The sequence below is a fragment of the Strongylocentrotus purpuratus genome, unplaced genomic scaffold, assembly GCF_000002235.5.
Source record: "Strongylocentrotus purpuratus isolate Spur 01 unplaced genomic scaffold, Spur_5.0 spur5_contig_858, whole genome shotgun sequence".
NCBI classification, from domain to species: Eukaryota; Metazoa; Echinodermata; class Echinoidea; order Camarodonta; family Strongylocentrotidae; genus Strongylocentrotus; species Strongylocentrotus purpuratus.
In genome coordinates, this window is record NW_022145566.1 from 3,029,374 (window position 1) to 3,042,594 (window position 13,221).

General features: G+C 37.5%; 1 protein-coding gene across 1 annotated transcript; it reads left to right on the top strand.

Annotated features, from left to right (window-relative positions):
- Positions 1 to 7,095: 7,095 nt before the first annotated feature.
- Positions 7,096 to 10,213, top strand: LOC100891197 (solute carrier family 26 member 9; the record flags this gene model as incomplete). The annotated part of the gene is made up of 3 exons (XM_030998196.1): positions 7,096 to 7,216; positions 7,779 to 8,084; positions 10,097 to 10,213. Coding segments are annotated over exons 1-3 (487 nt in total), but the record flags the coding sequence as incomplete, so codon positions are not given.
- Between the last annotated feature and the right edge of the window lie 3,008 nt (positions 10,214 to 13,221).

Consider the following 13,221-nt stretch of genomic DNA (forward strand, 5'->3'; position numbering starts at 1 on the left):
ACTGACGTTCCAAATGCTCATGTAAATATTTATTTGGATATTGTGTTTGTTTTAAGTCGTCCAGTCTGACCTCGATCGGCTACCAGTCTGTGTCCAGTCGTCCGACTGGTATGACGTCACTATGATTCACATAAAATCGGGCCTTTTCTCACAGTGGAGGGCTCATAACACCTTGCAATAGGCCGGTTTACTAACATATTCAAAGTAATATGGACGTTTCTTTTCTGGCCACATAGCGACGAGTTTTACAATTAACCTGTTATCCATGAATAAACTACAATATTTAGAATCCAGTCTGCATACATCACCTGTTGCTATGTCGAGTATGTCTAGGACAAGCTTTCAGATTGTCAAGAACTACTTTTGTTCAAAGAGTATGCATAACATTCGAACATGTTGGTAAACCGGCCTATTTCGACGCCTTCAGTACAGATAGTCTACATACAAATATACGGTACCAACATCGAGATATAAATGTAAAAGTTATTTTAGCCCAATGCACATGGTACGTACTTCCATTACCGCCATTTTCGTAATGTAATCAAAATTAATGCATAAATCTTTGTTACGTTCCTCATTACAAATAATTTCATTCACGAAAAATTGTATTTCAATAGTCAGAATACGAATTGCACACATGCCGTGCTGTTAGGTAGAGCAAGCCATAACGTTTGTCCTACCTAGCAAAAACTAATGTATGTAATTTGCATTCTGACTATTGAAATACATTTATTCGTAACAGGTGAATGAAATATTTTGTAATGAGGAACTTAACAAAGAATTATTTTTCATTTTATGATCTTTATTCGCTTAAAATTCATAAGCATTAATATTCATGAGCATTCAATCTGATTACATTACGAAAATGGCCCATTACGCCAACTGATTATTCAATTAAATAGAACTAAAATTTATGCCATTGTAGGCAGTGAATAATAGACCGTGAATATAATAACCGCTGCGCTCAGAGTCGTCATACACATACTCTGTATATGCACTCATTAATTTGTATGAGTAGATTTCACTCAAGTTTGCCGTCGAAAGTCGATTTTCGGATAATCCCGAAAATTTGCGCTAGGCCCTTTTCAAGAATTGACGTTCGTACCTATAGACCAGGGGCGGCCATCCCGGGGGGGGGGGGGGGGGGGACACGTCCCCCTCGATTTTATCGCCCCCCCCCCCTGAAAATTTGGAAAAAGTGCAAAAAAAATAATGTACAGCAAATACTGACTAAAAACTGCTATTAGGCTTTGGAGGACCCAAGAGTGCGGCGTTTAGACAAATACAAATACAAAAATCTTCTAGCTCGGGAGCTATGCTCCCTCGCATAATATCCTTCAAAATGTACGAGTAAATAAATTATTGTAGAAAGGTAAAGTGTAAAAAAAGTATATTGTTTGTTTTCATACCCTAGGAATATAATTTTGTAATACAACAAAACTTAAAAACCTGTGAGGGTAGTCATTTTCGTTACCTTCACCCCACTCGTTCACTATGCTCACTCACTCGGGCTTGGGGCAGTTACCCCCCCCCCCCCTACCCGATAAAATGAAAACGTGGGTTATTTCTAATTCGATACCAGTGACTTATTTACAAATGTTGCTGAAATGGCATGATTTTCCCTGAGCTTCCGGGGGCTCTGCCCCCTGTACCCCTACTAAGGGCCTTATTAAAGGCGGGCCCCTGGTTGCTCAGCTGACCATAATTAAATGCCTAAAACACCTGAGCTTCCGGGGGCTCCGCTCCCTGGACACCGGGGCCTAGAGCCAACATATTCTGTTCCTATATAGATACTCTAGAACTTTTATTTCAAAAAAAAATAATAGAAATATAACAAATGATGTAATACAAGTCTAAATGCGAATAACTTCTTTGTTTCCAGAAATTACATGAAATACAAATATACACTTAGAGAAAATACCTAATGTCTCTCTCAGATAACATTGTGCAACAACTAACATAAAGACAATAGAAGTACATGACTTGTCTATTTTGTCTATTTCAGATAACATTGTGCAATAATTAACATAAAGCCAACAGAAGTACATGACTTGTCTACATCTTAGTGAACACCGCTCAATTAAAACATAACGACTATGTTGTCTATTTTAGATAACACTACTATATAACAATGGAAAGACAATAATCATTATTTATCTCTTGAGGTAATAAGTCTGGGAAGTCAGTGGGACTCAAGTCTATACTTTCGTCCTCGAGTCACCTCGAATCTAATATTGCTGACTCATTATTAGAATAGAACATACGATATGTTTCATTGCTGATTTATTTCTAAGTAAAGTTGTGTTTTTGAAGAGTTGCTCCTTTCAGGATCCAGAGCTATTAAGGTGGGTCCGACTTCTTTCAAAAGTCCCCGAATCTCTTGCCGCGCATTGTATTTTTAAAATAAATTGTTCAATTGCTTTGCCGGTTACTATATATTGGGATATTAAAAAACTTTTCGTTTTGTGAAGTTCAATTTGAGAAAATAGATCCGTGAATTATCAATTCGTTCGTAAGAAGATGATTCTCCGTCGTTTGTAATGTCTTTATTTTTTCAAAACATATTTTACTTGTTTGTTTGTTTTGTCCTAAAATTCTGATGCTTAGCGTTTTTTTTAAAATCGTACCCACTTCATAATAAGGGGTGACAAATGATTATGTTTACTTTAAAAAAGTTGTATTCTCTCTACAGAATTTATTTTTCTAGTTAAAGTAGATATTCATTGATTTTAAATCTAGCTTTATTTTCATTATTGTAAAGTTGAAACTTTGATTCGACAAGGTTATCAAAATTCAATGCTTGGAAACATTCGAAGTAATGATTATTATAAATTACAAAACGCTTAAATACAGCCCCGGCATAGCACCTAAATAGCTCTCCGAACGCTGCTGAGATGTGTGAGATCACAGCAGGGACATGATTTGCACAAGCAGACGATGTCCCATGACATCTCACACATTTTCAGTGCCTGTGTTTTCATCTTCTCTTGAGTTCTTTCTCTTACTTCACTACCGTCAGGCTAAATGTATAATCTATTGCATCACTCTAAACCCGGCGCATGGTTTTATTTTGATGACAAATGCAGCGATACAAAAATAAAGGAATCTGTCGCTTGTAAACAAAATAAGACGCCATTGTATATTCAGCTGCACACACCGGGGTATGTTCGGCGTTTCAAGAGGGAACACATGCCGTCCTTAATATCAATCCGGGGGCTTTTCAATTTGAAAGTCTGGTTTATTTGATTGTTAATTAACCCCTATCCTGAGTATTTACAAGCAAAAGATTTTAGTCATCAGAATCGGGTCATGTCCCCTTTTGATCGGTTTGACATGCCAATCCATTTATATACACTAAACTTATTATAATTTGAGAAATAATAGCTTTGCAATTATGTTCATTCTTTATGGGATGTCGTCTGCTTGGGCAGTATTGGTCCCTGTTATGACGTCATTAAAACATCGTTATTTTTCTGGCGAATCTCTCGTATATCCTAGCTGCTATGGAGGTGGTTGTATTTTTATTTTTATAAATCACCCGATATGTAGCTGACCTCAAACTTGTACGATGGCCATCTGTTAGCTAACCAGTTTTTAGTGATACATTAGTTGACATATTTGTGATTTTCTTTGAATTTCACCTTTAAAGACCTTATCCGATGAAAATACGAATTTATATCAATGGAAAGCTGAATGAGCGTAGGATAAATTATATAGGAATAAAACATATTTTCCCTTTAAGTATTGCACAAAAGCAATTTAAAACCTCATTTTCCGCACCCCTCCAAGTAATGGGTCATCAGGGTACAATTTTCCAGCAGTTAGGTTACGACATTACGTGTGGACCCAATCGGCTCGCCTAGAGGTGATGAGCCGTGCTTAATTAATGCAAAATCATTGTAAATATGCGTACTCCATATAAGGCGATGTCATCAAGTCGGTAATTTTTAGGTGAACAACAAGCGATTTTCAAAGCTTTAGATCTTGAGTTTTCAGAGAGCTCTGAGAGTAACTAAAATTGCATACAATAATATTGATATTATTGTATTCTACGACTTATTAGCTTCCCGATGATATGCAATTCATGTATTTCGTTTTTCACTTTCGACAGGGTCTTTAAGGAGACCAACCTCTTTCAACCATATTTCATACTTACAGGTCTACAAGGACATTCAACGAAGCTTATAATATTAATGAAGAATAACTCAGACATTTCCTCAAATATTGACGTTCTCTAAAATATCGTGAATCGTGAATCTGCATAAATGTTATGTTTGATGTGTATGTGTATTGTAAGAAAGCATACAATATTTCAAACCTCCATTTTAATCCAAAGTTCAGTTATATTCAGTTTAAAGTTTACCTATCCTCTTGATAATAACGAGGCCCAAAGTGATCTGAGATGAACCCAAACACTCAACAAGAGAAGAGTTCTTGAAAAATGGACATGCTTGGTCATATTACAAAGAACCAGTAATCTGATGCGGATATCACACTTAAGCACAATTTTAAAACCCCTTTAAAGCTTCTATAATATCATGTTATATCCTCATTGCTAATCACAATGGTCCACTCATACAGAGTGCGTATCAGAAAATTTTATACCAAATTTTGGAAACTTCTTGTCAACAGACGTTATAACATTCTGCGATTTTGAAATTGAATTCCTTTTAAGGGGATAATGTCTAAATGTATACCTCATTCCTATCTTTGTTCCCACGGATGACTGAGCACCAGGGTTGGCAAAAACGTTTTGTCAACATTTCGAACCAAGTTTGCATGGACTAAATCGAAGGGTCAATATAAAAATAAATTGTGCTTTTATTAGCAAGAGCAAATTGTAAAGTATAGAAATCGTTTTTTTCCATTTCAGTAACCAATATTAATTCAAATTTACCCGCTCAATATTTGTCTTCTTATATAAAAGCAAACTTAAAATCATATTTTCCCATCTAGGGTTGCCCTGTATCCCTAGTTTAAAGGAAACATCACCCAAAGAACAAGTGTAGGTATTTTGAAAATGAGATGTATTCCTGCCCTTTGATGTACCATATTCCTTACGAAAGTGTACACGAGATATAGAAATGAAGATGTTCTTGGCATGATGGGATGCCTTTTAGCATGACATGGGGTGGTGGTCTGCTAGCTATTTATAAAGACGTTACTCTTCGATGAGGGAAAATTATAGCTGAGAAAGTAAAATTATATTTCGTGAACAAAATATAAGAGAACAATTGTATTTTTATTTATTTAAAAATACTAAATTAGGGCAGTTGACAAATCAATTTCATTTATGAGAAACCTTCACCGCAGAAGAGCACCGAATTAGTTATGCAATTTGCGTTCTAGCAATTGTAGTACAAATTATAATAGTATAGGTGACTGAAATGCTTTAACGCCACACACACCAGGGAAGGAAGCATCCATATACAGTTGAATACATATAAACGACTTTACATAGTACTGTCGTCTTTTCTTGCTTCATACTTCTATAATACAATGTCGTGGGGAATCTCGTATATTAATGGGCAAGAATACAATCTCTCGGAATAACTAAATTGATTCCCCGGGGTGAGGTTTCCTTTAAGCTGTTATAATGATTGTATTTACTCGTATATTACTAATCACAATGGCTCACTCATACAGAGTGCGTATCAAGGCAGAAAAGGACCAATGTGCAACTCCTTGAAAAGACATAAAATCTGTGATACCTTTTAAAAGGAATTTGTTTAATATGAAACCCCATTCATATCTTCGTTCCCACGAATGACTGAGCACCAGGGTTTGCAGAACGTCTTGTCAACAACTCGCACCCAGCTTGCAAAGGCTAAATCGAAGAGTCCATAAAAGTATGTTGTGCTTTTGTTAGCAAGAGCAAATTGTTAAGTAGAGAAATCGTTTTTTTTCTTCTCATTTCAGTAACCAATATTAATGCCAATATACCCGCTCAATATTTGTCTTCTAATATAAAAGCAAGCTTAAAGCGGAACTGCACTACTAGTAGCTACTTGCGCCCTCTATATATCAAACAATGCCTGAGCGGTACCCGTTGGTCCCCCATGATCCCTTTTTCTTATTTTATTGAGAGCTGGTTTGATGAGATATTCACCTGTCAGTGACCTCGCAGAGAGGTCTAATCCCTCCTGGCGAAACTAGTGCAGACAGGCTTTAAAATTATATTTTTCCATCTAGGGTTGCTCTGCATCCCTTGTTTAAAGGAAACCTCACCCCAAAGAACTGTATATAGGTATTCTGGAGAAAAAATGTGATGTATTCCTGCCCATCGATGTACAATATCTCTTACGAAAGTGTACAAGAGATATATTATAAATGAAGAAATTCTTGGCATCATGATTGTGATGCCTTTAGCATGACATGGGCGCAGCCATTTTCTTCACAATGTGACTTACCAGTTGGAGTTGTACACGTATAATACACCAAGCTTTAGTTGGAAATACTTTTTAACTCAATAACAAAACTGTTGCTCTTCAATGAGGGAAATCATAGCTGAGAAGGTAACAATTATATTTGGTGAAAAATGAGAAGATAGATGAGAAGTGAACAGTTGTATTTTTATTTATGCTAAATTATAGCAGTTGACAAATCAATTTCATTTATGAGAAACAAATTATCTAACGAGACAGGCTGTTTAAATTGATTTTAGATTCGCCATTGAGTATAAGTTTTGTGAAAGCCCGAAATAACTGAAAAACGCAAAGCATATCTACGATGGGTTTAAATTCATTTGACACACGCATATCGCTAAGGCACAAAGAAATAGATGAATTAGCCTGATAACCATAATGCTTTTTATTCAAGGATTCTGTTTTTGTATCCAATATTAAAATAAACATGCAATGAGTATCCTCGTATCATTTGATGAATATTGCACAAGCATGGCAAAATAATTCACAACAAAATTATACCATTGCCACAAATACAATCAATTACAATAACGATATGAAAAAGCACATTTTGCTACGTGGATTCGAGGTTTTATTCAAAGCCTCTTCATAGCATCGAATATGCGGGTAATCAAAGTCCATTGTAAACTTGAGCAACCTTATACTCGAGCGGCTCGGTGAATAGTTCCGCGTGCAACGTGTTTTTTTTTTTTGCTGGTAATTTTGTGAATATCCATAAATATCCACAATGCCTAGGAGTCCGTCGACAGGAAGAGCAGGAAATTTTCCTCCGAAGTCAGATACCAATAGAGGTAGGACGGATCCGATACCTATATCATTGTAGATAGTGCAACTGCAATTTTTGTTGATGGTTTTGTTAGTAGGCCCGTAGCTTATGAGTAGGCGTACTTAATAATCTGTTGGAGAATGTAATTGGTTTTAGTTTCTTAACCATGAGTGGACTTTGCGCCTTCTTCTGTCCTTATGAGTGGAGTGATAATGGTTTCTTATCTCTGTTTTATCTATTTGCAAAGGAAATGTTTTGACCAAATTGAAGAAGAAAACAAATCAGTTTGGCCGTTAAAGCTTTTAGGATTTCTTTATGTTAATGTTTTTATTTCGACCATCTCGGTGGCTATTCGGATGAAGGGAAACCTTTTTTTCTTCACATTTATGGTTACTAAAGAACATGATAGAAATTATTGTCTCGTGTTTTTTTCCTTTCTAAATATTTTTATTTTATATTTTCATTCTATCATTCTCAAATGTATTGAAACTTGATATGGCCTTATCATTTCATTTGCAATTTCATGATATACACACATAATTTAACTAAAAACTATTCTTACAAACTCCAATTTTTTCTAAATACAGGTCATCGTCTATATCAGCACACAAACAATCTCTACGTCGCGATGGACGAAGACCAACTCGACGTGATCAACGGTGACGATACTGGTCAGAATGGCCACGGTAGCGGCAACGGCGTAGGACGGAGGAGGAAGGATTTGGATGTCGACGACAATGGAGTAACACATCGCGTGGTCATCGACCGCGATTGTTATTCGATGTCGGAATTTCATGAGCAACATGGATACCAACGGAAGGATAAACTGAGCCCGAGGGAATTCGTACAGCGTAAGATCAAACGATGTCGGTGTGGAGTAGACCAGTTTCTAGGTAAGAGATGTTGAATTTTAGAAAAACAGATCGTATGATTTTTGTGAATAGATTATTTTGAAAATATGTGCAGAATCTAAATTAGCATTCTAATTTCATTTGCTGGTACTGGACAGATGGTGAAAATGAGTCTGAATATGAATATTTTTTTCCGGAAAAATCACACTCAGCTTCAATTAAAAAGAAAACAAAGAGTACTGAGCTGATTTCAAATAGAATGTTTTGCAATAAAGGTAGGACGATGTAATCGGCACCAGAGAATATTACATACAAGCTTGCCTTTTCCGTGGTGTTTCTAGAAACTGTTAATACCTCAATCCGACTCGATCCGACCGATTTTAGGGTCTTTGGCGGCAGCTTTTTGCTGTTGTTCAGTGTGTAGTCGGTCTGTTGGTGTGACTGATAGAAAAATAGGGGATGTTATAGGAAAGGCAGCGCTGGGTTCCGAGGTGTTTACGTCTAGAGAGGGGTTCTTAATTCTCCAGGCAGGCCAGAACGATGTAATGAAATCATGCTGCAGGCCATCAACCCAGGCGCGTACGCAGGATTTTTTCAAGGGGGGGGGGGGGGGGGGGGGGGGGGGGGGGGGGGGGGGGGGGGGGGGGGGGGGGGGTTTGTTTTTTTTGGTCCCAAAAAAATCGCAACGACTCAGCCGACCGCTGAATAGGGGGGGGGGGGGGTAAGAGGACACTTTTTTTTTTTTGGGGGGGGGGGGGTCTCGAAATTTGAAAATTTGACATTTTGCTCCGTTGGGGGGGGGGGGGAGGGGTAAGGTCAGCTTTTTTAGGTCAATGGTGTTCCTCCATTTTCTTATGCGGATTCATAAGAAAAAATTTGAGGAAAACGATGGCAACAACTGCTCTTTTAATAAAATGTGCCCAAAGTGCCCAAACTTTATGTTTTTGGGGCCCACCATTGTTTTTATGCATCTCAGAGCAAATATTTCGGATGAAAATGTTCGTTTGGTGTCGAAAACCGACAATGAACAATACATTAAAATATGGTATAGGTGAAAACCCACAGAAGACAACAGGGGCCCGCAAGTTGCTCTAAAATAACCCAGTGGATCAGCTACCCGAAACAGTCAAGAGGACTGCTTTAAAGTATATTCTAGGGTAACAGGAGCATAGCAAAGCAAATCTCCATTTTGGTATCAATATAATTACAATGATATACATTGTGGCAGTGGCGTACGCAGGATTGTTTCAAGGAGGGTGTTTGAAAATGTGAAAATCGCATCGACCAATATTTCGCTCAGTGGGGGGCAATTGTGTGCTGAGTGAGCAATTTTTTTTTCTTTCAATTTTGCCCCCGGAAGTTTTGAAAATCGCGCCGGCCGAGATTTCGCTCAGGGGGGGGGGGGGGGGCTAACCCCCAAACACCCCCCCCCCTCCCTGCGTACGCGCCTGCATTGTGGGTATGAGTGCCTCAAAATCTGACTTTGAGGGCCCAAATATAACATGTGATTCAAGAGCATAAAACTATAGTGAGATGATATATTTATAATTTTTGTTATACTATATGTACTTATTAATTCACACAATTTTACATCATTTGGGAGCACCTGATGGGCCCCAATGTGAAATTTGTGAAAAATTTATGTATTTTACTGACTAAAACATAAACATATGCTGGATACGCTACTATTTAGAATAATGTATTTAGATATTTTAAAGGGCATGGCATAACCAGCAAAGGATTCAGCCTACGTACGGTCTTCATGCACGTTTGGAAGTATACCCTCTTGATTTGTTAAACATTGAATATCTTGTTAACAAATTCAAATGTTATTTTAATTTTAAAGTGTTGTTTGAATATAAAGACATAAAACTTATTCCGGAAGTGGTTTACAACCTTCAAACAAGGATTTCTCCTTGCTTCAACTGTACAATGAATCCATAACTAAAATTATGGGCAGGCCTATATAGTAGCTTTTTAGCTTTCGATAAAAAGTGTATATTTTTATTTTTAGCATCTGTTAACCTCACCTATATTATCTGATTTCTGTGTAGGTCTAATCGTCTATATCTTCCCTGCATTTGACTGGCTACGTCAGTATAACCTAAAGAATAATGCAGTCGGAGATTTGATGGCAGGCATCACAGTGGGCATTGTCAACATACCACAGAGTAAGTTAACACCTGTTATAGGCTGTCAAACAAGTTAGAATCGGGTGCAGTGTCGTAGCCACTTGCAGGCAGTGGATACGCCCTATGTGCCAATTGAAGGTGGCAACTAGGGCGTACGTGCCAATTAAAGGGGGGCAGCTAGGACGTATGTGCCAATTAAAGGGGGCAACTAGGGCGTACGTGCCAATTAAAGTGGCACCGATACAATGGAGTGATTGTTAATGTAATCTTCAATATGACGATGACATTTGAATCACTCGCATACCAAAGTGGTATGCGTGCTCGTCACAGCACCTAAAAAATGTACTCTAAATGGCGTAATCAGTGTAGAAAATTTCGCCCCTTACTGGCGTACGGTTCTGTAAATCACACCACTAAATGGCGTAAGAAACTAAAATGGACCCCTAAATGGCGTAAACTCTTAAATGGACCCCAAAATGGCGTAAACTCTAAAAACGCACCCCTAAACGGCGTAAACTCTAAAATGGACCCCTAAACGGCGTAAACTCTAAAATGGACCCCTAAATGGCGTAAACTCTAAAAACAACCCCATACATTGTGTAACACACCTACACAGTAATTAAGAAAGAATCGCAGGGGAAAGAGTTCCATATGTGCCCCATGAAATTTACATGAAACATAATTTATTTCAAATTTGGCCTTTCATAATTAAAATCTTGCATATAAATATATGTCGGAATACATACAGAACTTTTACTTTAATGGGCCCCTTAATCCCCACCTCCACCAAGCTAATACTTGTGTAATGGTTATTTTCACACTGAGGCATTATACATACACATTGGAAGCTATGCTGGTTCTTCATTCAAGTTTATTAATGCAGCTAATAAACTAACATGGCTCAGTAAAAAGTGCTTAGATTTAATTTTGAATTAGAAATTTCAAATTAAAACTTACTCTATCGCAAACATACACAACAAGATTACTATGGCCGGCAGTGCTGTACCCCTACAAAACTATTGTAAACCAGGCAGTAAACCCGCTGCAAACCCAAGTAATTCAAAGTCTTGCCGTAGAGCCCCGCGTAGAGACTAGAAAAATCAAGGGAAATATATCTCTTCGGTGGAACTAATTTTAAAGATACATGGGTAGTATACACTCAAATAAATGTCGGCGCTGGCATGGCCGAAAAGTGACCCTAAACGTCGAACTTGAAGTTGAAAAAGATACCCTAAAACGTCGAAACTTAACCTGAAAGCACCATTTTTTCTAAAAACGTCGACGCCACAAGGCCAAAAATCGACCCTTTTTCGAGGTTTTTAATGACGAACAGGGGTACCACTTTGATATGCGAGTGACCCCCCCCCCCCCCGGATTTGAAGGTCATTTTAATCTCTGATTTAATTTGCCTCCGTATCGTGTGATCTTCATCCAAGGCAAAAGTGCACCAAATATGATTTATAATGGCCAAATTATACATTTTCTCTATTAAAGGTTCCGTCTCTTTGCTCCAAAACGCTCGTTTCTAAAGGATTTTTTTTTTTGGCTTTAAACTAAAGAAGTTGTTTTGTACACGAACTGTATATCTATACCTTTTGCTAAGATCTACTTTCTGGAAGTGCAATACCCCCGACATAAATAATGTTTGTTTCTTCATTTTTCCGAACGAACAAAGCTCCATGGGAATAGAAAAATGTATTCTTCGTGGCATTCACGTCAGATATGCCCTTAGGTCTTATGTTCTCCCTCAATTACAATGACAGAGACTCATTTCTTCAACGACACATACTTCTGTCTTCGTTGTTTTGTTGTATAATGTGACCTAGAATTGCTTCTCTTGGCATCGACCTTTTCTTGACAATTATGCTTTTAAAACGACTAGTGCAAAAGCAATCCTTTTTATTTTTCAAAAAAAAAAAAAAAAAAACTATACAGGGCGTATCAATACAAAGTTTACCCAACTTTGGTAGCTCCTAATTGAAAAGTCATAACCAATATGACTTTGGAATTGCTTTCATGATAAAGAATAACTTATATCCTGTCCAATGATACATCATATTTCTGCCGCGAGTGAATGAGCATTTGGGTCTTTTAAAAGTGTTGTCAAAATCGCCAAACTTGGGCTCAATGAACAAATGTTTAAAAGTCAAACTGTGCCTCATGCTTCAGTGCTTCATTGTTTAAAATGATGCAACGTAGCTAGGGCTTCACATAACCTTGTTTCAATCGACAGGATAACCTTTAATTATTTTAGACAGCCCACTAACTTCTTGTCTCATGATATCAAATTTCTCTCTGCTCACTTGTCCACTGCACCATCTCACACACGTAAGGAGCATACGGTGTTTATCTCGAATAGCGATCGAAAACTCAAAGGTTACTAAACCCAAATGCAAAAAAGAACATTTATGATGATAAATATCAAATAAATTGAAAGCAAACTTTCATGAAAAAGATAACATCCTAGATAAACTTTATCCATTTTGTATTACTCAATGAGAAGGTAACCTTAAACACGGGATGCGAATGAAGTCAAGATTGTAATAATCATATTAACGAAGAGAATGTCATACATTTTGCTTGTAATAAGTATTTATTTGAGTCTGAGTTGATGTTAACACTTTTTTCAACTGCCTAATAGTCAATGTAAATAAAAAAGCGATTGTTTTGGAATGATATAACAAACACATAATGCCTTTTGACCCACATTCATTGCTTCAGCCCAAACTTGGTAGAGGATTTTGACAATACTTTTTGAAGCACAACTTTGAAAATGGTATCGTTAGACAGGGTATTAGTTCTTCTTTACAATAAAACAGGATTTAAGGTCACACAGGTAAGAACTTTTTAATTAGAAGCTACCAAATTTGGGTAAACTTTGTTTTGATACGCAATGTATATAACACAGTGGCGTACGCAGGATTTTTTCAAGGGGGGGGGGGTTTTAAAATCGGGCCCAAAATTTCGCAACGACTCAGGAAAATTTGAAAATCGCGCCGGCCAAAAGTCGCTCAGTTGGGGGGGGGGGGGGGGGGGGGGGGGGGGGG